The sequence below is a fragment of the Gobio gobio genome, assembly GCF_949357685.1.
Source record: "Gobio gobio genome assembly, chromosome: 22".
NCBI lineage: Eukaryota > Metazoa > Chordata > Actinopteri > Cypriniformes > Gobionidae > Gobio > Gobio gobio.
Window position 1 is genome coordinate 9,148,619 of NC_137118.1, and position 27,173 is coordinate 9,175,791.

At 39.0% G+C, this 27,173-nt stretch overlaps 2 protein-coding genes across 3 annotated transcripts in view; one reads left to right on the plus strand and one right to left on the minus strand.

Annotated features, from left to right (window-relative positions):
* The window catches only part of trim3b (tripartite motif containing 3b), a 44,646-nt gene extending 36,744 nt beyond the window's left edge, over positions 1-7,902 (plus strand). Inside the window, exons 10-15 of the mRNA XM_079803913.1 lie at positions 253-421; positions 1,275-1,334; positions 1,619-1,689; positions 3,268-3,408; positions 3,511-5,912; positions 7,517-7,902. Coding sequence (XP_079660039.1) covers positions 253-421; positions 1,275-1,334; positions 1,619-1,689; positions 3,268-3,408; positions 3,511-3,663 — 594 coding nt within the window. The 3' untranslated portion in view covers positions 3,664-5,912; positions 7,517-7,902. The remainder of the gene's footprint in view (positions 1-252; positions 422-1,274; positions 1,335-1,618; positions 1,690-3,267; positions 3,409-3,510; positions 5,913-7,516) is intronic.
* A 2,080-nt stretch (positions 7,903-9,982) lies between these two features.
* On the minus strand, positions 9,983-26,276 carry trim47 (tripartite motif containing 47). Of its 2 annotated transcripts, XR_013815529.1 has the most exons (9): positions 26,003-26,276; positions 25,504-25,721; positions 25,238-25,283; positions 17,596-17,691; positions 17,245-17,469; positions 16,775-16,797; positions 12,309-12,424; positions 10,493-12,070; positions 9,983-10,308 (listed from the first exon to the last, which is right to left on the minus strand). XR_013815529.1 is itself a non-coding variant. In XM_079803914.1 (8 exons), exons 1-8 carry the CDS (start codon positions 26,186-26,188, stop codon positions 11,541-11,543), a joined length of 1,440 nt encoding a protein of 479 aa, XP_079660040.1. In that variant the 5' UTR covers positions 26,189-26,276; the 3' UTR covers positions 9,983-11,540. The 2 variants fall into 2 exon arrangements, 1 of the variants encoding a protein (XP_079660040.1); XM_079803914.1 differs by having other exon boundaries at positions 9,983-12,070.
* Positions 26,277-27,173: the final 897 nt, after the last annotated feature.

Sequence of the window (27,173 nt, forward strand, 5' to 3'; positions counted from 1 at the left end):
TTTTATCCAAATAAACTTATAAATGAGGAATACAATAGTGCAAGCTAGAACAAGAAGGAATATTAGAAATAGGGAAAGCAAAAAAGGTTGTTTTGTTAGTTGGTTTTAAGGTTGCAGGTTCATGCAAGAGATGAGTTGTCAGTTGTTTCTTGAATTTTGTCAAGGATTCAGCTACCCAGAATCACATATTCCTAAGAGCCATTCAATAAGGTCCTCTAAACGACCCTCTCTTTGTGTCTGTGCCCCATGCAGAATAAGATCGGTGCTGGCCGTCTGATGGGACCCAAAGGAGTCGCCGTGGACAGGAACGGTCATATCATCGCAGTGGATAATAAAGCCTGCTGTGTGTTCATCTTTCAGTCTAATGGCAAACTAGTGACCAAGTTTGGAGCCAGAGGCACTTCAGACAGACAGTTCGCAGGTACAGCGATTGAACACAGCCTGTATTTGTATGCTAATAGAGCCAACGTTCAATAATGTCATGGGGTTTGTGGTGGTTAACCTAAGCACTAAAGAGTTGCAGAAGTGTCTTTGGCGCCCCCTGTTGTGTGCTGTGACTGCTTGTCCTCTAATATCTCTTCCTAATACCTCATTTGTCCGGCTCAGGACTCTTCTTGTGACCTAAAATGTTGACATTTCTTTAACAAACATTAAAGAAACAAGAGCTAAATGATGTTTCACTACAAAAGCAACAACTAAGAGAACCATTCTGGGAAGACAAACACTGCAAAAGGCTGGTGTTTTTATACAGAAATGGCCAGATTTACACAGGCTTCAGTTCCAGTGTCTAAAAGGATTTAAACCTGTTCCCCTGCCTTAGTTTTGTTCCTGTGTTTCACTTTAGCATTAGCCATATTTCAGTTGCATTATCTGTCTGAATGATACATAATGATGGCCAATGCATGCATACATGTAAGAGCCTCTTACTAAGACACTGATAGATACACACATATTAGTCCTGCTTTGTGAAGCTCGTCCAACACTTTCCTTTCTGCTGCTTGTTTTACTATTTCAATACATCCGTCCCTTTTCCTAACCCCTGTTAAGAAAGTGCATGTGGCTTGCAGACTGGTTTGGGATGTGCATCTCTAGACAGTCTTCCATTTGTTCTTCTGGTCTGCATGTTTCCAGCACTTAAGGATGATTTTCATCCTTGCTCCGTTTGAAATGTTTTTGAAGTGGCTCTTGCACTTTTTTTTGTGTCAATCCCTTCTGCTCTGTCGTTTATTTGTCTCTGCTTACCCTTGTTTGTGTTTTTTCCCATTCCTTTTTAGAAAAAAGTGTTGCAAAGTTTGCACTGGAGCAAAAGTTTAGTAAATCTGGCCCTGGGTTCAGTAAGTATTGAGTGAATTCTCATCCCAGAATGTGGTGATTTATCTTATTGAAATTAAGTTTCATTCTAGAACTGAATTCAAGAGCATATGATTTTGTGCTTTTGTCTTTCTAATCAAATGTTGGCAAAAAAAATCAAATTGTTCAATGATAAGGATGAAGGCTTCCTTACACTATGAGATCTTGATCACATGACATCCCTGCTCTCCTCTCCGCTCTCTTTCTGTGTGTTTATTATGTCTGAATCTTTCTTCTCCTCCATTTCTCTTTGTTTCCTCACATGCAGGCCCACACTTTGTTGCTGTCAACAACAAGAATGAAATTGTGGTGACAGACTTTCATAACCACTCCGTCAAGGTGAGTGTATCTTGTGGTCGTAGTTACAATTTTCACCTGGTGGACAATAAACATAAAAAAAAACAATCTCAAAACTTACATTGAAGGAAGGGACCTGAACCATATCTAGAGACCAGATTCATCCACAACAGGAATAAATATATACTTTTTGTAATATATTAAAATAGAAAACAGTTTTTTAAATTGTATTAATATATCACAGTATTACAGATTTTTGAAAATTGTATACACACCGATCAGGCATAACATTAAATCATTCCTAATATTGTGTTGGTCCCCCTTTTGCTGTCAAAACAGCCCTGACCCGTCGAGGCATGGACTCCACTAGACCCCTGAAGGTGTGCTGTGTTATCTGGCACCAAGATACTAGTAGCAGATCCTTTAAGTCCTGTAAGTTGCGAGATGGGGCCTCCATGGATCGGACCTGTTTGTTCAGCACATCCCACAGATGCTCGATTGGCTTGAGATCTGGGGAATTTGGAGGTCAAGTCAACACCTCACACTCGTTCTCCTCAAACCATTCCTGAACCACTTTTGCTTTGTGGCAGGGCACATTATCTGCTGAAAGAGACCACAGCCACCAGGGAATACCATTTCCATGAAAGGGTGTACATGGTCTGCAACAATGCTTAGGTAGGTGGTACGTGTCAAAGTAGCATCCACATGGATGGCAGGACCCAAGGTTTCCCAGCAGAACATTGCCCAAAGCATCACACTGCCTCCGCTGGCTTGCCTTTTTCCCATAGTGCTTCCTGGTGCCATGTGTTCCCCAGGTAAGAGACGCACACGCACCCGGCCATCCACGTGATGTAAAAGAAAATGTTATTCATCAGACCAGGCCACCTTCTTCAATTGCTCCGTGGTCCAGTTCTGATGCCCACTGTTGGCACTTTCGGCGGTGGACAGGGGTCAGCATGGGCACCCTGACTGTTCTGCGGCTATGCAGCCCCATACACAACAAACTGCGATGCACTGTGTATTCTGACACCTTTCTATTAGAACCAGCATTAACTTCTTGAGCAGTTTGAGTTACAGTAGCTTGTCTGTTTGATCAGACCACACGGGCCAGCCTTCACTCCCCACGTGCATCAATGGGCCTTGGCCGCCCATGACCCTGTCACCGGTTCACCACTGATTGATACTGATCACTGCAGACCAGGAACACCCCACAAGAGCTGCAGTTTTGGAGATGCTCTGACCCAGTCGTCTAGCATCACAATTTGACCCATGTCAAACTCACTCAAATCCTTACACTTGACCATTTTTCCTGCTTCTAACACATCAACTTTGAGGATGAAGAGATAATCAGTGTTATTCACTTCACCTGTCATAATGTTATGCCTGATTGATGTATATGTATATATACAGAGGTAAAACGAAATATGCATGTGTAATGTGATTTCAAAATGGCTGCCCCATTACTAGGTAGACTGTTCAAAAAAAGACTGGATGATTTGAAATATATTTTCAAATGTATTATTCTTTTCTTATGTGTAACACTTAAATGATGGGGGAAATTACAGAATGCATCTTTAATTGTAAGTGACAAGTGGGTGATTAAAATGTGTATTTCCTCAGGTCTACAGTGCAGATGGGGAGTTTTTGTTTAAATTTGGGTCCCATGGAGAGGGAAACGGCCAGTTTAATGCTCCCACAGGGGTCGCTGTTGATATTAACGGCAACATCATCGTAGCAGACTGGGGCAACAGCAGAATACAGGTACTGAATCCTCTAAACATCCACACAATCTCCACGAGTCATTTTAAAAGCACTTTTTCAGACGCCAGTCTCTACAAAACAAGTTTGTCTCTTTTCTCTCAGGTGTTCGACTGCTCAGGCTCATTTCTCTCCTACATCAACACAACTGCTGACCCTCTGTATGGGCCGCAGGGTCTCGCGTTAACCTCCGACGGCCATGTTGTGGTGGCCGATTCTGGCAACCACTGCTTCAAAGTCTACCGGTACCTGCAGTAACGCCTCAGGTACTGCCACGGGGTGCCACAAACTCTCCTGAGACTTCGGTTCGTCACAGTTCGCATAGTCATAACAGCGAAATCCTCAACCAAAAGCAGAAAGGAAGAATCGAATGAACAAAAAGCACTTTTCTTTAAACTTCTACTGATTTTCATGTTCCAAAACAAAGAACTGCTTCTGTACTAAACCAGGAATGTTGATTGTAAATAACAGAAACCATATCAATAAGCACAGATTCTTATTAGAAATCATGTAAGTTGTGTATAAATAAAAATGATATATATATATATACACAGTATATATAGCAAAACATTTTGTTAATAGCGTCTTAAACCCTTGCCGAAAAGTCGATTATTTCCAAGGTTCCTCTCCCGTCTCATAGTGATTGACCTTTCAATGACTGCAACAGTTGTGTATTTTAATTCTGTTACATTTGTAAATACACAAATGTATGTACATATGAACATATTTGGTGTATGTAACATGTAAATGACACTGGCTTCTTGTATTGTTAGCATTTACCACTGAGATTTCACTATACCCGAGCTATTCAGTGAGTGCTTTCAGCCAACTGGGTGTTCAAATCCTTCAGACTGAACATCAGAGCTGATTATCCCTCGCAGCACAGGAAGTGATGCGCCTCCCTGCTGCGCTCTTTCAAAAAAAACAATTAACGAAAGGAGCCAAAAAGGACATATTTTTTTCCATTCCAAATTATTTATTTTTCTAAAGCACGAGGCTACTTTACATGTCGAAAAATCCAAGTTAACAAGAAAATAGAAATATAACCAAACCCAAGTATTTCAAGGATAGCCCCTCTGTTTTTAATGTTCTATAAGGATGATCAGTATGGCATTATATCTCTTCTCTGTAAATAATCATACAGATGCCAGATTTTCAGTGTAGCAACCAAATGTTGTCTTTAGTCAGTATTAGTTTATGCTTCGTTTGTCTATTTATTTAACGTTTTGTACACAGTTTCCTGAATAATTTGTTTCGAGATCGTCCTTCGTCACCAGCGACCTCCCTTTAAGTTTGTGGGTATTTCCTTTGTCTCTTTGAAGGTTTATGTGACACCACGTCTCCTTAATAGTAATACTGTACAAGGTTAATGAACGGCGGCTCACAGCTGAATCTTAATATCTGTGCAAATAACGTTTTTGCATGTTTTACCAGCAGTCTGAATATGGTTTCTGCAGCAGCGAGATACTTGTAATGATTTGCTATTGCCAGGCTGGAAATAAAAAATATGTAATAGCCAAAAACAAATATTCTACACTGTATATTAATTTATAATATATGCAAATTGCAAGCTGACATTAGTTGCTTTTGGAGAGCTGTCATCCTCAGTTAAGGCCTGTTCACACTAAGAACGATAACTATACGTTTACTATTGTTCAGCAAATTTTTGGTCTGTCTGTGTCCTGCTGTACTACAAGCCACGCCCCTGCAAGTTACGCCTACTACTACAAGTAACGCCTCCCGCGAAGAAACAAGAGTAGATGTCATTGACTAAAACTATTTTTTTTTTTTTTTTTTTATGAATGGAATGTTTGTATGGCCAACTTATATTGCTTTCAAATCTTATGAAGTGTGAAATAACAGCTTAGTAAAACATAGAATTAATTAAAAACCTACCCTAAACGTTATCCTAACCCTTCCATTAAATGAAAATTTACTGTAGAGTTTCATAATTAAAATACTTCCATGTTTAAAATAAGTCCATCGTACTTTTGTGCCAGTTTTTCAAAGCAAAATTCCATTGGCTCATCCTGATCCACATACTCTTTTTCAGAATACCAAATCTGGATTACTAGTGCTCTACGGAGCCCCTAAAGGGACATAGTGATGGGAAAAATATGAGTTGGGGGAAAAAAAAGCACATTTCAATCATTTGTGTTCTTTCAGAAAAGTTTAGAAACCTTGAAACCTGAGAAACCTTGCGTTCGCACGCAAATAACTTTCTATCAATTATAAGAGATGCCCCAGTCAAAAGTCAAAGTGATTAAAAAAAACTTTAAATTAAATATATTTTTGTTTGATATTTACAGCTGTTTGGGGATTCTTTTATGGCGCCAAAATCTTTTTTACTTTTACTGTAAGCTACCGAAAGGCTTAATAGGTAGCCTAATAATGTCTATTTCTAATGTATTACTTTAACAGTTAAACTAATCATGAGCAAAGCAAAAATAAATGTGTTGTGTGTACAGTGGGGCAAAAAAGTATTTAGTCAGCCACCAATTGTGCAAGTTCTCTCACTTAAAAAGACGAGAGAGGCCTGTCATTTCCATCATAGGTACACTTCAACTATGAGAGACGGAATGAGAAAAAAAAATCCAGAAAATCACATTGTCTGATTTTTAAAGAATTTATTTGCAAATTATGGTGGAAAATAAGTATTTGGCCACCTACAAAAAAGCACGATTTCTGGCTCTCACAGACCTGTAACTTCTTCTTTAAGAGGCTCCTCTGTCCTCCACTCGCTACCTGTATTAATGGGACCTGTTTGAACTCGTTATCAGTATAAAAGACACCTGTCCACAACCTCTAACAGTCAGACTCCAAACTCCACTATGGCCAAGACCAAAGAGCTGTCAAAGGACACCAGACACAAAATTGTAGACCTGCACCAGGCTGGGAAGACTGAATCTGTAATAGGTAAGCAGCTTGATGTGAAGAAAACTGTGGGAGCAATTATTAGAAAATGGAAGACATACAAGACCACTGATAATCTCCCTCGATCTGGGGCTCCACGCAAGATCTCACCCTGTGGGGTCAAAAAGATCACAAGAACGGTGAGCAAAAATCCCAGAACCACACGGGGGGACCTAGTGAATGACCTGCAGAGAGCTGGGACCAAAGTAACAAAGGCTACCATCAGTAACACACTACGCCGCCAGGGACTCAAATCCTGCAGTGCCAGACGTGTCCCCCTGCTTAAGCCAGTACATGTCCGGGCCCGTCTGAAGTTTGCTAGAGAGCATTTGGATGATCCAGAAGAGGATTGGGAGAATGTCATATGGTCAGATGAAACCAAAATAGAACTTTTTGGTAAAAACTCAACTTCTTGTGTTTGGAGGAGAAAGAATGCTGAGTTGCATCCAAAGAACACCATACCTACTGTGAAGCATGGGGGTGGAAACGTCATGCTTTGGGGCTGTTTTTCTGCAAAGGGACCAGGACGACTGATCCGTGTAAAGGAAAGAATGAATGGGGCCATGTATCGTGAGATTTTGAGTGAAAACCTCCTTCCATCAGCAATTGAAGATGAAACATGGCTGGGTCTTTCAGCATGACAATGATCCCAAACACACCGCCCGGGCAATGAAGGAGTGGCTTCGTAAGAAGCATTTCAAGGTCCTGGAGTGGCCTAGCCAGTCTCCAGATCTCAACCCCATAGAAAATCTTTGGAGGGAGTTGAAAATCCATGTTGCCCAGCGACAGCCCCAAAACATCACTGCTCTAGAGGAGATCTGCATGGAGGAATGGGCCAAACTACCAGCAACAGTGTGTAAAAACCTTGTGGAGACTTACAGAAAACGTTTGACCTCTGTCATTGCCAACAAAGGGTATATAAAAAAAGTATTGAGATGAACTTTATTCTTGATGAACTGCATATTGTTGCCCTTGACTGTTCGAGTTGCTTCTATTGCCCTCATTTGTAAGTCGCTTTGGATAAAAGAGTCTGCTAAATGACTTAATGTAAATGTAAACTTTTGTTATTGACCAAATATGTATTTTCCACCATAATTTGCAAATCAATTCTTAAAAAATCAGACAATGTGATTTTCTGGATTTTTTTTTCCTCATTCTGTCTCTCATAGTTGAAGTGTACCTATTATAAAAATGACAGGCCTCTCTCATCTTTTTAAGTGAGAGAACTTGCACAATTGGTGGCTGACTAAATACTTTTTTGCCCTACTGTATATTACATGATACAAATGTTGTATTTTTGGACCAGTTTTAAAGTTTTATTGAATTCTTGTTCCTGAAATCCACCCTTCTGCTGGGATCAGTGTAATCCTGATTTTTCAGGATTAATCTCTGATGACATCTTTTCATTGTAGGGGCGTAATTTATTGGGGTGCTTGGTCTGTAGTGCTGCGGATGGACACACTTGGGAGAAATCCAGTCAGGAATCCATACAATCGGGAACTTTGTGAGAGCAAAATATTTCCCCATGCAGATTTCGCAACGTCTTCAAAATTGATTACCACAAATTCGCCACATTAACCAAGGAAAAAAAAAAAGCTCATTTTGAAAGTATGAGCTGTGCCGCACACATTACTCAAATATTGACAATAGACCTTTTTGTGCCCGCAAAATGTCTCTAGTATGACAGCTATAGTATACCGCAGCTATAACAGTTAGGACACAGAGGAACAATATCTAGTTGAACTGACTTCAGAGCGATTACCCGCATGCTAATAATTCGGCATGAATCAGAAGTTGCAATAGTCTTTTCTTTCTTAGGCCCTATCCACACGAACACAGGTATTATTTATAAATGGAGTTAAATCGTGTCCACATGAAAAAGCAAAAACACGCTATGAAGCGCTGTCAAGAGCACACCAAACCAACAGGTGGCAATATAACCCTAACCCATGTTGGCCAATCAGAAGCCAGGAAAAAAGGTTATGCCAGTTCTGGTTCCGACGTAACAAGACTAAATCGCTGGTTTCACTGTCCACACGACACCACTGCAACCAGAGTTTCTAAAAAATCTTCACCCTGGCAGGAGTTTTCAAAAAAGTTTGGTTTCTATGCGGTTTGGCCGTTCGTTCACGCACAAACGCAGTATCCGGTCACTGAAACCAAACTTTTTTGAAAACTCCTGCCAGGGTGAAGATTTTTTTTTAGGAACTCCGGTTGCAGTGGATTTTTATGCGCATTTTGGGATATCGCATCAAAAAATGCTGAATGGGAACGCCAAGATGCGAATAAATTCTAAAAATGCGCATAAAAAACGGATGCGCTCATTTGAGTCGGATACATTTTCTATCCGATATGAAAACATAAACTATGATGGAAATCCATAATCAAATAAATTCCTTGATGCGCATAAAAAAAAAATTCATATAACAGCATAACTGTAGTAACCAGCGGAAAAATCTTGTTTGCAAAGCATCTGAAATGCTGTTTTGGTCATTCAGAAGTCTGTTGTCAAAGATGCTCGGTATATTTCACTCCTGTCTTACATGACCGCGTTTCCAAACAGCAGCATCTGCCTCTGAAAGCATGACAAGTGAGATGCAAATCATTTATTATATACAAAAATTATTATTTATGGTGGCTTCTCTTATGTTTCTTAGTGATGTTTTAGCGGTAGTTTATCAGGAAGTGACGAATATGTTCTCTTCGACTCACTGGAAATGGTGCAAATGTTTTATGCGATATTGCATTTTTGCGCATTAATTACATTCGCAACTTTGGATGGAAACATAGCTAGTGAAACCAGCGATTTTGGCTTGTTACGTCAGAACCAGAACTGGCAATAACCCTTTTTCCAACATGGCCAACATGGGTTAGGGTTATATTGCCACCTGTTGGTTGGTGTGCTCTTGACAGCGCTTCATGTTCATGTTTTTGCGTTTTCATGTGGACGCGATTTAACTCTATTTATAAATAATACCCGTGTACGTGTGGACTAGGCCTTATTGTGACGTATATCCGAGTGAAACGGCTTCTCGAAAAAGTGTAGGGCGGGACTTGATTTTGCGTATTGGGAGTTGATTGGACGGTTGTGGTTTGCTATTGCTGTGATGTCGTCTGAGTGACAGGTTGTCCCGCCCTCACACCAGTAAACACATCAGAAGAGAAGCTTTGATTAAAAATTACGAGGACACGTTAATAAAAAATAGATATATTGATGTGCACGGATAAATCATTTATAATAAACACTGCAAAATTCCATAAAAAAAAAAAAAGAATTGTCTATTTCACTTTGATGGTGACGTTCATGTTGACAACTGCAGCAGCGAGCTTAGAAACAACAACATTATCGTCCGTTGGTGTGAACACTAATTTGGTTCTTGGTGTGAATGGACCTTAACACTATCCAATGCATGATCTAGTGCTTGGACAGATGATTTAATAAATGTGCTTCATGGGTTTAAAACAACAAAATCAACCGTATGTTCATTTCACTGGTCAATTATTGCAGTTTAGAATAAAAACTGTACATACAACAATCAAATTGTCTTTTTTTTTAAAACCATGAATCAAAATGATTTACTTTTAAAAATGTATATAAAATGGAACTTCCTGGTTCTACGAAATACTGAAATGAAAAAAAAATTGTTGTAATATTTTATTTTTTAAATGACTGCAGAAGAAAACATTTAACATTGCAGTGGTTTTAAGTCACACAAGTAAAATGTACTCGTGGTGCCATCCAGCGGTTACGCTCAAAGGTGATGTAACGGTTCTCTTACATCACCATTTAAAAGAAATCCACGTTTAAAAATATTAAACATACAAAGTCAATGTTTTCAAGTTGAACTCATTTATGAGGAAATAGACAGCGATTTCTAAAATACTAAATGTTAAATGCAACTTAGATCCTTGCTTTTATCATGGAGCTGAGTAACAAAGTGTTGTGAACATGTTCACATTAACATATATACAAAACCTCTTAAAGGAACACTAATTTTCCAACTCCCCTAGAGTTACACAGTTGAGTTTTACTGTTTTCAAATCAATTCAGCCGATCTCCGGGTCTTGATGGTAGCACTTTTAGCATAGCTTAGCATAGATCATTGAATCTGATTAGACCGTTAGCATCTCGCTCAACTCAACTGTTTAACTCTAGGGGAGTTGGAAAATGAGCCTATTTTCAAAAATAATGGCGTGTTCCTTTAAGATCCACAAGTGATCTGCTCCAGTGTTTTCTTGATCCTTTTTCAGCTCAAAAGACATTTTGTACAAATGACTGCTGCGGTTCTAGCATATGAACTAGTTCTATAGTTCTCAACACAAACAACAAACCATCTGAGCTCAAGGAAAAGGTGCGGGAATGTCACTGTGCTCGTTTCAGTACAAAAGCAAACAAAAACGTCCGTTTCCCAGCATCTCTCTTCACCATCATCCCGCAAGACAGATTTGACCTCTGCTAAACAAATCAAACCGATTAACATTAATATAATGGATTTGAAAGGTACATTAAAATGATGTAACACGAATGGCAAAGCTTCAGGATGAACTCGTTTACATAATTCAATGAACAGGAGGACGCTCCTCACAGCATATCTGTCCTACTTTGTCAGAACTCACACACTCAAAGTTGCATAGCACCTATTGCAGTCTGAGCTATTACGGTATGTTCGCGACACAGAGCCTTTATGTAACACACATTACGTTACGGGGTTATTTGTCTAGCAAATACATTCCTGAAAAACAAAACTGCGGCAAAACAATATGTAAACATGTAAAAAAAATTTAAAAAAATTATATGTGAACATATGCCATAAAATGGAATACACAGTGACAAAAAAAAAAATTCAATTTGAAATGTTGATTTCAACCATTAATACATGTTTGGCCTGATTTCGTCACCTCTACACTGATGTACAAAAGACAACACTGAGGTCTAAAACAAAACGCCACAGAGCAGCTAAAGTCGACATGTGCGTAAAAACCTGCAATGCCTCTCTACCTGAATTTCAGAGGGGGTACATCATAATTCAAGAGCAAGAAAATGCATTTCTCTCCTTCAGATTATGGTGTATCGAAGCTCTACGCGACTCGTTCATTCAGATCAACTGAATCCAAAGACACAGCAGAGCTTAAAACAAACTTCCTCCCTACTTCCAGGAAGGAAAATGCCCTGAAATGTAATGCAACAACAGGAGCATTTATCATTTTTGTTTTATTTTCTTTCAGTAGAAATGACATATTTGTAGTCGGCTACCCGGGTCGTTTTTCCCCGGGCTGAAGAAGGGTGAGACGGGCTCGTCAAAGTATGTGACAAAGTTATAGATGCGTTTCATGGTGACGGCGTCGAAGAAAGTAACGTGGCCCCGGTCGTAATCTAAGAAGATGCCGACGCGAGGAGAGTTCCAGTAGTCCGCCACGGGCACACGCGAGTCTTCCTCGTTGGCGTACAGTCGGTCTTGGAGACACAGGCTCCAGTAGCCAGCAGAGGGCGAAAGGTTTACGAAACCTTTGCGGTTGCTGTATTCGGTGGTGACGCCCAGATACCAGACCCCCTTGTCCCGCACATCCACCTCCCAGTAGTGCTGGCCGCTGGAATACTGGGCGGTGGCGAGCACCCCGAAAAAACGCGTGAAGCGCTGCGGCATGTCGGGCTCCTGGGAGCGCACGCGGCCCTCCTCCACCTTGGTGTCGAAGTCGCTGATGGCCAACGAGGGGTGAGCGGTGTCTAAATCTAGAGTCAAATTCTGAGGCACTGGAAAACAGGGAACATCTGGTTAGCCGTTTGTCATGTTAACTAAACATGAGCAAATCACATGACTAGACACCACATCTCAAAGATTTCGGCAAAATTTGCCTATTGCTAACTGTTGTAATGCATGAAGCACTGCTTTCGCGCACAATTCCCCATATCGTGGATTCCTACTGAAAGGACTGGATTTCGCCCATGAAAATTTTCCAATGGTAAATGTGACCACACCAAAAGCACTCACTTGTGTGTAACACGTGCATCATCTTCTTCCACATAATGAGCTGAAAGGGGCCTGTGAACTCTGAGAAATCTGGAGGAGAGTTAGAAGCCTGGACGCCGAGGTTGACGTGGCAAGGGCTACGAGGAAAAAAAAATACAGATTATGAAAGATAAAACCCTAAAAATACACAGATTTTTAGCAAGGCAGGTTAAAGGCACAATATGTAATTTTCACCACTAGAGGTCGCTTATTCAAAACAAAGGCGCAGCTTGATGACGCCTTGATTTCGCGGAATCATGTGAGTTGTTGTCTTCACCTCTAAAAATCCGTCAGGACTCGGGCAGAAATCATATTCATGGATGAGCTAATGTATTAAATATTTATTAACGTTACTGTAGTATGAAGCAGGGTGGGGCTGAAAGCCTTTAGAGCGGAACGAGGCGCTGGAACGATTGCTAATAGGAGACAAGTGCAACACACGGGTTGAGAGCAGGGGAGCTTTTATTATGCAGCAGACGACCGCTTCTGCTTCTTCCGCTCATGTGTATGTGGGGTAACACTAGGGGTGGGAATCTTAAGGCACTTAACGATTCGATCCGATTCCGATTCTGGGAGTAACGATCCGATTCCCAAAACGATTCTTACCATACATTTTTTGGTAACTAATTACCCTGCTGTGCAAATACATGAACTTTACATTTTAACCAAAATTGGAGCGAATATGTGTTTTGTTTTTAGTTAGAATATCTGTTTGACAGTATTGCCATATTAAAAATGATTATGAAGATTTCTTTCAATACTTTTATTTTATTAACAAAGTTATTAGGGCTGTAACAACGAATCAATAAAAATCGATTATTAAAAGCAACGAATTTCATTATCGATTCGTTGTGTCGCGCGACTATTATGCCCCTCAATAAGACACGGAGATGTTTGAGTATAAAAAAGCACGGTTGAGCGCAAAGCAGAGTGGAAGCGGGCGAGCCATGCTGTACCCATCGCACCACGCAGCGGAAAAGCAAACCGAGCCGAGCGTACCAGTCGAAAAGCATCATTAATAAATCAAAAAAGTGTGTTAATTGAAGCAAAAGCGACGCGACATGGCATGGGAGCACCACGGTGGTGATTCGGCAGCTAAAACGAAAACATCTTGGAGTCCTTGATGAGGAGGAAGGGAGTTCAACAGCAGGGTAACGTTAATGCTGGCTTCACGTGCTCTCGGAATTATCGTAAATACGAGTTTCCTAGGTAAACATTGCACATGAACGCCCTCACATTTTGAAACTTGAATGCAATGCGCTCATAATCACGACGGTAGCTCTTCTGGTGCTTGTTTGTTATCCAGCTTGACAAGTATGACAAGTTAGCGTTAGCTTATTAATAACAGTAGTAAAGCAGGGGTGGTATAGTTTGCAAGACTAAAGACACGTTTTTATTCACTTGCCTTTTTTGGCCCATTCATTTTTCAATCTGTTGCTATGTTCAATTCGTTGACAAATAATTTGTCCGTATTTTAATCAACAACATTTTTCACAGACAAAAACGAGACGAAAATCAAAACCAGCTTTGAATGACAAAAACTATAACTAATATCTATTGTCATTTTCGGTCAGCATTCGGTCTTAAAGTGACAGCAGTCCATTAACCTGCTTCCATTTGTGCTCTTAATATTAATCAAACAACAAAAGACAGAGAAAATCACCTCTTTAGTTTTATTAAGGATTCATTATATTTATTATACATTAATTATTTAATCCATTTTTAATCTATAAGGAATGTTGTATGCAAGTTGTTATAAAGAATGCATATCATTCATTGAAAATAAGACATTGTGTTCTTCTTTAGGAGGAGGAGTTTTATTTAATTGTTACATAATATTTTTTAATATGTCACAGCAGTTAAATCTGTGTCTGGATTTAATATCGTTCATATTAATAGGTTAATACAGTAGATGTATTCTCCAGGAGTATATAATGGGTTTGGACATTTTAGAGAAATTCTTAATGCATAACAATTTAACTAAACCCATTCATTTTGTATGTGAGTGTGGTGTAGAGCAGTGGTTCCCAACCACGTTCCTGGAGGACCCCCAACAGTGCACATTTTGCATGTCTCCTCAATCAAACACACCTGATTCAGGTTATCAGCTCATTAGTAGCTACTCCAAGACCTGATGTGGGTCTGTCAGACAAAGGACACATCCAAAATGTGCACTGTTGGGGGTCCTCCAGGAACGTGGTTGGGAACCACTGGTGTAGAGAACAAGTTCTAACATCCTGTTAAGTTTTCTGATTAGTATTTTTCTTTAAAAAAAAAAAAAAAAAAAAGATTTATAGATTTATTGTAGCAACCTGTGCATTTTCTGAAGATTTTTTGCACTGTGAATTTGCAATTTGTTTTTTTTTTATCCGATTCATCAATTAATCGAAGAAATAATCAACAGATTAATCGATTATTAAAATAATCATTAGTTGCAGCCCTAAAAGTTATATTCAAGATTAACAAGCTCTGAATGAAACATGGTAAGCCATATATGCAATTGCAAAGACCAATCATTAAGAATTAAAAATTGTCACACTTAGTTGTAAATTGAGAACTGTTTAGTTTCTTTAGAACATTAACAAAAAATGTCTTTAACCAAAGTAAACTTTTTTTTTTTGCTTTTAGAGCCACAAAAGAAATCTTTAAAACATAGGCTAGTGCAGAAGAAAAACAACTTTAGCGCTCGCTGAGAAGCCAAATTCAGTGTGTGCGCATAACATCTCACGAGAGAACTTGCCGAGCTGCAACAGTCATGTTAGAGACATTTAACGAATCACTCACCAAAACGAAGCCTTTGTTCAGAATTTTCCATTCGTTTGAAACATTGTGCAGTAATTCATCAATATTCGATAAGTCATTCCAAAATTTATGCCACGGATGTTGGTAGGTTTATGTCCCGGCCACCGCATCGGAGACTGTGTTATTAATCATGGCAAAGAAAGCGCTGTATAGCCTACTTGAGCACCACTTCGTTATTTTGGCTCAGAATTTCATTTATTGGAAATATTAACTTAATTTAGAAGTGCTTTTGAAATGAAAAACTTTGCATTTAATAGGCAAAAAACATTTTTGAAATGGGGAGGCAGCCGCAGCGAGCGCAGAGACAGAGCGGTCAGAGAAACGGAGGAGCGACTGCTGTAAGGCGTTTGAGCAAAACTGCGGAAAAACGGCATAAAACGTGCGGGTGTTGAACCCTCTCACCGGGAAAAGTGTCCCCACGGCTGCGACGCCCCGGAGCAGGTCGTAGTTTGTCCATTTTATCTCAAACGAAGGCAATTCACCAGCATACGAACGTTCGCCTATCAACAGGTTGTTCTGTTTGGCCGGTGACCGCGCAAGCACACAGTGATGAAGTGGCCGTTTGAATTGAACACAGAATCGATTCAGAATTTTGGAGAATCGATTCTGAATCGTTGGATAGCGAATCGCGATGCATCGACCTTTTCTCCCACCCCTAGGTAACACAGTAGGTAGATACATTTGAGTGTGATGAAAGTTATGTTATAATGCTGCTACTGTGAGTTCGCTCAGCGGCTGCTATAAGACACCAGTTGCATATGGTGCGTTCAAGTCCTCCTGGGATGTTTGTATTTAAGAGGTGAGAAGTCGTGTTTACGGCATCATGTGCGTTCAAGTCTCTTTGGTCGGCGCAAGATGGCGGTGTACCTTCTTTTAATGAATTCCACAAAAATACTTCTTCTTATAGAAAATGAAGAACAAAGAATGCGCATCAGGTGAGTTTTAATCTTTTACGTTTTTAATTTAATCTATGAAGCCACTGTAAACTATCGTTATATATTAGGTTAATAGTTATATTACAATGCTAGCTTACTTTGTTGTAAATGACAAAGCCTGACAGTGTCACTGCTAAATACCCGTTATATTGCATCCATTGATTCCGCCATGTTTCTCAATGACACGCCCCCAACTCGTACAGATCAGGGATTAAAGGAAATCCCGAACTTCCCACTGGTATTTACGACTTTGTGGTGGCGTTCATGTACGATTTTTACGACATGACTTGAACGCACCAACACTGCAGTAAATTGCGCTATTAGGCATGGTAAAACATGGTACTCGCGGTAAATTAAGAAAACGAGATTTAAACACGAGACTAACTGTGTTGAGCTATATAACGATTATTTTTCTGTGGATGAATGTATCCAAACAGTTGCTCGTCTGTCTAATAAAACACAATATATTAAAGTGTCTTTGGTGTTTCTATGGTTTAATTTTGTTCATTAAGTCATTGATAGGGGATGCACGGACCGTGTCCTGGTTAGAATGGCTTATTTCTCTAGATTTAAACATTCTTGGAAACATTTGGGATAATGTAAGTACACAAGTCAACAAAATACAGAACACCTGTTCAAATAGTTTTTGGATATTTGAATGCAAAAATCTTACATATTGTGCCTTTAAGGAATAAAAAAAGACTTACATACCTTAAGTATGAATGACTGATACTCTGGAGGGGGGTAAAAAAAGTTCAATGTTAATCATTTAAGGTCACACAGTGAAAATAATCTATAATAAAAAAAGTCACAATTGGGAGATGTAAAGCCACAATTACAAGAAACAAAGTTGCAATTTGCGACACATGGCAAGATATACTTGTTTTATAAAATTTCAAAATTAAGGGCTGTTCACACCAATGACGATACTTATAATAACTATAGCTATGAAGTTATTATAACAATGGCAATTCTATGAGAACAGAGTGATAACGATAATGAAAATTGACAGCCAATCACAATCCACTCGACTTTAGCATTTAAGGCGGCAGACAACATAACTTGGATGTTTTGTGGATGCCAATATAGTTATCATTCTTGGTGTGAACAGGTTTCATATGAACAAACACAAAAATTATATACATTTTATTTTAAAAACACGAGCTGTTGAAGTTCTTCACCTCAAAGTTAGAGCAGTCACTCAGGTGATTTTGAATTTCATTGATGGCTTTGTCCACTTTGGCTGCCTCGCTCTCCACACGCTTCAGGTTGGCATCGATCAGCCCGATAGTGGCCACCGCTTCGGCCTCTAACCTCTCCAACAGATCATCCTTCTCATCCAACAAAAACTGAACCAGGGCGCCAACATCTTCCTCAATCTTCTCCTTCAAGGCTTGTTTTTTGAGCTGTTGAGACACAAATGTTTGAGATTTGCCATCAGGATCAGAAATCCACAGCGGGTTACATAACCAGCAATTTTAAGTCATTTGCATGTACGCAAAGTCAGCGTGGGAACAATCTGGCTTTCATACCTTGACATCAGATTTGGCCTGCTCGTCTGTGCTCTTTACTCTAGTACACATGGATTTCTGCCAGTTCAGCTTGATGAGTCTTAGCTTGAGCTCACTCTGCATATTAAAATAAGAGAGAAAACTTGTAGTGTTACAGCACAAATGTTATGCAAAGGAAACAAACATTTCTGGGAAGGATCTTGTGGACATGCATGGACCTTATTACTGTATCAGCAGAGATGCGCAATAGTTAAGCGTCTGCAGTTCCCATAATGAAACTGGACACGAGACTGTGAGGGAGTTTAGTGTTGCAGACTTCAGCTCTACACAAGAATATTCTTTCATTTATACACTCGCCTGCTGCTTTACATGACATCAAACATGTTTGACCTTGGGCTGTGAACAGGGAGGATCACAATAATCCAAAGGAACAGATAATTCACATCTGTGAAATGCGTCACACTTTCCTTGTGTGGAAGTTTCCAGAAAAGTAAGAAATGAGCTTTTTGCCCAGTAGTCACAGTGAGCCCAATTTTATTTTCCAAATATATTCAAATAAATCATCGAATTTTAAAATAACAGATACAATTTTCTTTTTGGAACCTAATTTAGGTTAACAACAAACAGCCATAATATTTGGAATTTAAAAATAAAATATATACACTACCAGTCAAAAGTTTGGAAACTGTACCATTTTGATTGTTTTTGAAAGAAGTCTCTTCTGCTCACCAAGGCTGCATTTATTTGATCCAAAATACAGCAAAAAACGGTAATATTGTGAAATATTTTTACAATTTAACATAATTTTTTTCTATTTGAATATATTTTAAAATGCTATTTATTTCAGTGATTCAAAGCTGAATTTTCAGTATCATTACTCCAGTCTTCAGTGTCACATGACCCTTCAGAAATCATGCTAATATGCTGATTTGCTGCTCAAGAAACATTTATGATTATTATCAGTGTTGAAAACAGTTGTGTACAATTTTTTCAGGATTATTTAATGAACAGGAAATTCAAAATAACAGCATTAATCTGAAATATAAAGCTTTTGCAACATTATAAATGTTTATACTGTCACTTGTTCAATTTAATGCATCCTTGCTGAATAAATGTATTCATTTATTTAAGTTCTTCCCCAAAAATTCAGCTTTGCATCACAGGAATAAATGACATTTTAAAATATATTCAAATAGAAAACAGTTATTTTACATTTTAATAATATTTCACAATATTACAGCTTTTTATTAATTTTTATAACATAAATGCAGCCTTGATGAACAGAAGAGACTTTCAAAAACAATCAAAATAGTCCAGTTTCCAAACGTTTGACTGGTAGTGTACATTTGAACAATGTGGTAACACTTTACGATAAGCTTTCATTAGTTAACTCCTTTAGTGAACAATACTTCTACAGCATTTATTAATCCAAGATCATTTTAATTTCAACATTTTCTAATACATTATTAAAAATCAAATGTTGTATTTGTTAACATTTGTTAATGCACTGTGAACTAACATGAACAAACAATGACTGACATTTTTATTAACATTAACAAAGATGAATAAATACTGTAACAAATGTAGTGCTCATTGTTAGTTTATGTTAGTTAACACAATGTTAACAAATGAGGAATTATTGTAAAGCGTTACCAACAATATATTTTATTAATATAATATAAACATTAGTTAACATACATCAATATATTTTAATAATAGAGTGTATACAAATTTACTATTTATTAAAAATGTAATATACAATGCTCTACATTCACTATGCACCTCAAAGTGAAAAACAAAATGGTAAACGGTCAAGGTTCAGTTTGAGCATTCACATGAGACCATGAACATTAAAAGATGAAATCTCCACACACACACATCTGTGTATCAGACAAAGTGGCAAATAAATTAGCAAAATTACCTGCCGTTGTGCAAACAGCACCAGCATTTGGCTGGTATTCATTTCACACTCTGTTCTGAACACTGAACATAAATGATATAGTTTGAACAGCTGTCTCGACTTCTGAAAACAACAATGACTATGTGCAACCTGAAGAATTAGTTGATTTACTCGCCCTCAAGCCATCCTAGATGTGTATGACTTCCTTATTACTGATGAACACAATCAGAGTTAATTAATAAATATCCTGACTCTACCAAACTTTATAATGGCAGTGAACAGTAGCCTGGTCCTACCAGACTCTCGTACATTTCATTTGTACAGAGCGTCTGGCCACTCTCCATTGAGAAGTGTTAACTTCCTTAAAGGCTGGCACTCTGTTGAAGTTTAAAACTATTGGATCTGCCCAAAGCCACTCTTGATCTGCCATAACCAATCGCTAACGTTTGGTCGTGACCTATGTCATGTGCCGTTCGCCTCTGTTTCTCTCATGGAAGTCTGTAAAAATAAATGTGCTGATTGTGCAGCCACCTCAGTGATAAAACCTAAAACTAGTGCATTGGGATGGTGATTTATTCACGGTGGAGGGGAGAGATTTGTGATCGGGAACGCTCTGCTCATGTGGTCCATAACATGATTGTATACTGTAAATAAAATGTCATATGCTTGGTATGATAAGAATAAATGCTGCTGTAAATAACGGCCCAATACAAATGTTTACGTGCTTTTCTTTTTATCTTTAGAGCGGTGATGAAATATATTGCTCTTGTAAATACTTGCCAGCATTTAAAGAAATACAAGTCTAGAAATTAGGGCTGCACGATATGAGGAAAAGCTGCGATGTGCGATAACATTGTTTAATATTGCGATGACGATATGACTTGCGATAAATATTCAAATGTGAATGTTAGCTATACTGTTCCCATGTCTTAGTGCTTTAAGGTCGTGTTCAGGGTTGGCATAACGGAATACATGTACCGGCATTACGTATTCAGAATACATATTATGAGTAACTGTATTCCGTTACGGTTACTACAATTTAAATAGTTGATATTTAGAATACAGTTACATTGTTGAAATCAATGGATAACATTAACGTTACTTCTCTGTTTCATGAGTTTATTTACTCTCTAAATAAATTAAGGCAACTCGATGCATTTCTCAGAAGCCCCAATATGAAAACGAAAAAAAGCAGTTTGCGTGATCAATGGAGTCGGAAGATGGAGCAGCGGGAGCTAGAGGTAGAGATGGATCCAGAACAACAGAACCAGGGCAAGAACGCATTTCTATCTTGGAAATTCAAACAGCATTTCATATTAAAGAAAGAGAAGGGAGAACGAAATATAACAGTGTAAATGTGCAGTGGCGCGGTGGTTGGGGGTGGCGGCTACACACGCATGCATGCCTATATTTTTTATATAGCTTATATTAGGCTATATATATATAAATTCATTATATACTTGTTAAATATATTATTCGTTTATATATGTTATTTTAAAAATGAAGGCTATTTAATTGAGATTGAGGTGTATATATATATATATATCAATTAAATAGCCTACATTTTGAAAATAAAAAAATATATGGCTCAAACATGCGTGTTATTTTTAGTAGGCCTACTTCCGTCAGTGAAACAACATACTACAGCCTGTAAAAAATGTAAATAAATATCTGTAAATAATCGAAATATAAATAATATAAGTTAAATATTAGTTAAAGAAAAGATGTTTATATTTCCTCACAGACGTGCGTCATGCCTCTTTGCGCTGAAAGGGATGACACGGGCAGGAAAGAAGCATCATTTTCTAATATCTTCATGTTTTCACCCGATGTTCCAAAACTGATCGGCTGCTTGTAGTAAAACGTGAAAAACTAAATGATCTTCCGCAGGGTCAGGAACTGAGGCCGTGTTTGATTATGCGCGGAGAGAAAGCGAAACTAAAAATCTCCGGCGTGTATGAATTACGCACACATAAACTTGACCAAGTCTAATAGCAGCACAAACTTTTGTGTTAAATAAAGTAATGTTTGAAGTAAAATGTATCGGTCCTACTCCATTTTCTACTTTACCACAGTAAATGATGCGAATATAGCCTACTCCTAAATAAATTAAACAAGGAAGAAACGTTTAATCCCCTGTGAGAGACGTAGGCTAAATGAGGATTTGGGAAAATAAATAAGAGATTCCATGTCCAGTAGAATAAAATGGAGTAAGCCTATTGTTAAATTCGTGGAAAATCGTGTGACCAGATAGCAAAACGCAAGCAAACTTAAATTTAGCTCACCACACAAAGCCTTCCTCTCTCGTTCGGCCTGAATCCATATGTTTCCATGGCTGTGATGTAACATTTAATTGCGAACCTATTATTTATTTTGTAAATAAAGCTTTGTGCTTCACTCGTGTCATAATATTCACGTAAAACAGCTTCACATACAAAAAAAAAAAGTGTTTTGTCCGCCCACCGCTGGTGCTCCTGCTTAGTGGACGTGCGACTTTACATTCTCCTATTTACCAGCCCAAGAGCCGTTGGCCCCGTTTGACGTTAGCTAAATATTTTATAATATATGTTTAGGCTAAGCAGGATTTGATGGCCGCATTCCTACACTTATAAAAAGCAATTCAATGTGGAAGTAGGCAAATCCAAGTATTCAGAAAACGTTACTTGGCGCATGTAATAAACTGTTTTCCCTTATTTATCGTGTCAGGCTGTCTGTTGCGATGTGTTCATCGCGCAAGTTCATATCGCGATGACGATGAAATTCAATGTATCGTTCAGCCCTTCTAGAAATGCATCCAAATTACAGCGAAGCAATAAAATCACTGACTAGCTCCTGTAAATGATGACAATACCTTCCGACCCCACGAGAAACAATTACCGCCCGAATATAGGGCTTTAGCCAACTCCTTCACCACTAACGGAGCGAGCTGGAAAATCAAACTTTTCCTGAACCCTGTGGGGAGGAGGGCCACAACATCATGGTCACCAACAAAACTCAGCAAAGATTGTTCTTGCTCCGGCTTTAACTTCTGGATATTCGGCAGCGGTGCCACAACAGAATGAATGGCTTCACTCGCATCCTTCTCCGCCGCCATTAATTAACTAAAACCCACGCGGACCGCCACGAAATTTGAGCTGCGCGCGGACGGGGTGTGCGGCCGGCCGCGAACCCTCCGAATGACGAAAAATACGTCATGCGGACGGTGCTGGAACGCGGACGGCCGAAGTATACCCGGGCCTTAAGTGAACAGGGCCCACGAGTGTGAAGCTCAAAAAAGTGCATCCATCCATCATAAACATACTCCACACGGTTCCGGGGGGGTTAATAAAAGCCATAAAATATCCATATTTAAAACTTTATAAAGTAAAATATCAAGCTTCCACCCGACCGCCCTCTGTATTCAACTTACAGAAAAAGCGTAATTGATGCGACGTATCACTAGGATGTAGCGTAAGCAAATTGAGTTAGGCCCCGATCAGACAGAATGTGTTTTTACAGCAAGAGGCGCCTTTTTTGAATAGACTTCTGTTGGCAGTGAGCGCTATGTGCGCTGCTTATACGCTCCGGGCGCCTCCCGTTTTAACCACCTGCTGCGCCTCGCATTTTTGAAGGAGCACTCTGACCGCATAAAGCTTAAAAAAAAATCAACTCTGAGCAGAAAAGCGCCCGACATCATCTCGTTTTCCCCCATTGTCCAATCAAATGAATGGAGAGGCGGGCCTTCCGTTGTGGTGACGGTTATCTTGATTAGACTGACAGCACAGCTGATTCGGGTGTTGCCTAGAATCATAAATTAAAAAAAAAAAAAAAAAAAAACGCAGCGTACTGCTATTTTCTAAAATAAAAAACATCAACCAAAAAAGGCAGTGCGGTGCGCCACGCGTTTTCAAAACTGAAAAAAACGTTCTGTCTGATCGGGGGCCTTACACTTTTGGTGCAAGTTGAATAGGAAAGGCAGATATTTTACATTGTAAGAAAAATATCCATATGAAGAGTTTGGTTGCAAAACGCGATAAACGCCATTTTTTGACATTTGGATTTTATTATTGGAAATCACTGTTTCGATGTACCTTAATCTATGTGTGAATTGCTGCCATTAATAAGATTTGAAAATGTACATTTTAAGCCAACTACAAAATGTATTTTTTCACAAAACGCGATATCCGCCAGCCCAGTTTCTTTACAAAGTGCGATATAGAACGTTTAGGACGCTGCGCGAGCTCAGGATGTCACGCGAGGAGAGAGTCACCGCCGGTGAAGTGCTCCGAGTTTGCTCAGTGATTTAACGATAATATCAAAACAAAAAACATATTTTTAAAAAGAGGATTCAATAGGCTAACTAAAAAACGTTTACCAGTTTATACTGTAGGCGAGCTGTCCGTCACGTAGGCTACGTCACTGATCAACAGCTGTCTGTCAGTCAGAGAATCAAAGCTTCAGAGTCAAGCTAACGTTATGGATTTCGATGACGGATTGGAGCCGGTCATTCCAGCTGCTGTTGGGAGAAAGAGGAAGGCATCTTAAGAAAATCATCAAAGGGAGAAGACCAAACGGGCAAGGCATTCAGGGGAGGGAAAACATCCAAAGATTAATTGTTGTCATCGTGCGACTGCGAGTAATGTTGGTCATGTCATGTATTGTTTTTTTAACCAATTTAAGATGTTTGACAATGTTAAGATAAATATGTTGCATTTTGGCATGGTTTTTGACTTATTTATGGACATAAAATTAAATAAAAAATATCCTGGATTTGAAGAATATTGTGTCCCGGCCTTCACTGAGCTCAAGTAATAGTTTAATGTACAAAAAATTGTGAATGAACTTGACTGTTGATGTCTTAAATAATAATGTCAAATAACCAACATTTCTCAAAATGGATATATCTCGTTTTGCAACGAAACTCTTCATATTTAAAACGTTATAAAAACCCATCGATTTGCTTCAGAAGACCTTTATTAACCCCCAGGAGCCATGTGGAGCAGGCTCAATGGACCCCGTCACTGTCATTATAAAGCTTGGAAGCATCAGGGTATTTATTAAAAGGATAGTTCACCCAAAAAATTTTATTCTGCCCTCATAAATTTACTCACCCTCAAGTTGTTCCAAACCTGTATACATTTATTTCTTCTGCTAACACAAAGCAAGACAGTTGAAAGAATGTTTGTAACTAAGCAGATCTCGGCAGCCATAGTGGGGGGGGGGGGGGGGGGGGTATTATGGTAGTCAATGGCTGCCGAGATCTGCGTGGTTACAAACATTCCTCCAACTATCTTCCTTTGTGTTCAGCAGAAGAAAGACATTCACACAGGTTTGGAACAACTTGAGGATGAGTAAATGATCCATTTTTTTGGTGAACCATCCCTTTACTATAACTCTTTGTTCATCAGAAAGAAGAAAGTCACCTAGGATGGCTTGACTGTGAGTAAATCATGGGATAATTTGAATTCGAAAGTTAACTAATCCTTTAAAGACAGTCTGAAGGCGGTCTACTCTGAAGGCTGTCTGAGTCTGTTAAATAGAAACACTTAAAGTGCTAAATGCCACGCACATACAGCACTACAGTGACAGATAGTTACTCCTTGTTCCAGTCCCAAGGTTAGCCAAGAAAGAACGTCAAAAGGTTTCTAGTGCCAAGTCAGACATTTAGACTGAGATAACAGGAAGGAGGACAAGAGAAAAAAGCAGACACCACAAAAGTGTGACAGAGACAGAAAGGCTAAATCAATGAACGTTACACAACCGACAAACTTTTGAGGAACAAACCTTCATGTCTTCAACAACCTCGGGTACAGGAGCAACATCATGGTGTCTAGAAATATAACAAAAAGATGATTGAGGTTGATTTTCTAAGACCATTTTAACATAACATTCTTCAACAAAGAACATCAGGTCCTCAGACAGTGGTCAATGCATCATAACCGATTGAGCTGACAGCATATTTTGGATGGCCATCATACAAGTCACCCAAAAAGGGTTCGGTTTTGTCTAGGTAGGTTCTGAGACAGCCGTGGGGGCCCCAGGGGCCTCACCTGTGCGCTCTGGACTCCCGACACACCACGCAGATGGGCTTTCTGTCCGTGTGGCAGTACAGTTTGAGTTCCTCGTGGTGTCGCTCACATTTCCCGTCCATTTTCACGGGTTTTGGGGGTGCAGAAGGCCTACACGTCTTCAGATAGTCGAAGTCGCTCAGTTTATCCACTAAGTTCTTTACCAGGTAGTTCTTGGTGAAACTCATTTTAGCGAAAACCTGCAAAAAAGGACACCGTTTCATGTACGACGCAGAAAAGTGTTGGTGCTGTACTGAGAAAAATCTCATGCGGCGATTTGTATCTTGTGATTCAATAAATGTGTTCGGAGAAATCACACCTATTACTAATGATATAGTAAAGTACGATTATTATTTAGACTGTCGGATTGAGTTACTATGCATGATTAAGACGCAAATGTATATAATATGTTATGTGCATTTAAGCAGCTGTAACTAAGTAACCTAGAATTTAGCAACGTTTATCAAAACAAACCACGCACCATCCTGCACTCCGGACACTGGTATCCAACATCGTCGCCTCCATTTTCCTCCCAGTGCATCAAAATGCACATGCGGCAGAAATTGTGGCCGCATTTTAAAATGACAGGGTCGTCGAAATAATCGAGGCAAATAGAACAGACTAATTCCTTCTGAAGCTCTCCCCTCGAATCTCCGGCAGTGGCCATGTTTCCCCAAGCAACAGTGTAACTGTTTTTCAGGGAAGCGACTCTAGACGGAAGAGAGAGAGCCCATTCTGGACTCACTTCCTGGTCCATTCACATGGGGTCCAGTGGCAAATCTGATTGGTTGCGTTATCGGGGCGTGCAGCGCGAATCGTTCAGCACCTTTTTATCTCGGAATTCTGACTTTTTTCCTCAGAATTGTGTGCTATTAAGTCGAAATGGCGAGTTATAAATCGGAATTGCAATTCTGACTTTATAACGCACAAGTCTGACTCGCAATTGCGCGTTTATATCACAATTGTGAGATAAAAAGTCGCAATTATCTTTTTAAATGGTTTATTCTGTGGCGGAAACAAGCTTCCATAAATTACGCAATTAAGATTCATAAATAAATGTTAACAATTCTAATACAAAATTAAAAATAAACGTTAACAAAAATCCTTGTATTATACCTGTTGTAGAAATGGTTCCAAATGTGTGTTGAGCAAACCATGCATTTCCTCGTGTAAAATCGACTGTTTATGCCATTGTATTCATATTTTGTATTCAATAAAAAGATGCAATTATAAAATTAAAAAGCCACATGTGAGCACATTAATATGGTTTTGTCCAACAAAGTGGGTTGGTGTGTTTATTGTTCTTCCCAGTTGAATTTTTCTGCTGCCATTATTCATCTAGTGTTTTTTTACGCAATTTCGGCACTAAAACAATTCAATTAGATTCCTTAAATTTAAGTAGGTAGTACAACTTAACAGAACACATTTTCGGCAGAGTTTTCAAGTCTCAAGACTTAGTTTATTTTGTGCTTCAAGGCCCAGTACATAAAAATGCATTTAGCATTGGAAATATTTAGCTGTGAACCATGTACAAAAACACGATATCTCACTATAAATACCATTTCAAACATAAAGAATATTTCATTGTGCCCAAAATGCCGTGCTCACGTCTGTTAATCAGCCTCAGAATCCTCTGTGAATATGAAAACAAT

Coding starts and splice junctions, on each gene's coding strand:
- trim47 (XM_079803914.1), bottom strand. CDS start 26,188: ATGGCCACTGCCGGAGATTCGAGGGGAGAGCTTCAGAAGGAATTAGTC. Junction 25,722..26,002: donor AGTGTCCGGAGTGCAGGATG/GTGCGTGGTTTG, acceptor CCTTTTTTGCAG/GTTTTCGCTAAAATGAGTTT. Junction 25,284..25,503: donor CGGGAGTCCAGAGCGCACAG/GTGAGGCCCCTG, acceptor TTATATTTCTAG/ACACCATGATGTTGCTCCTG.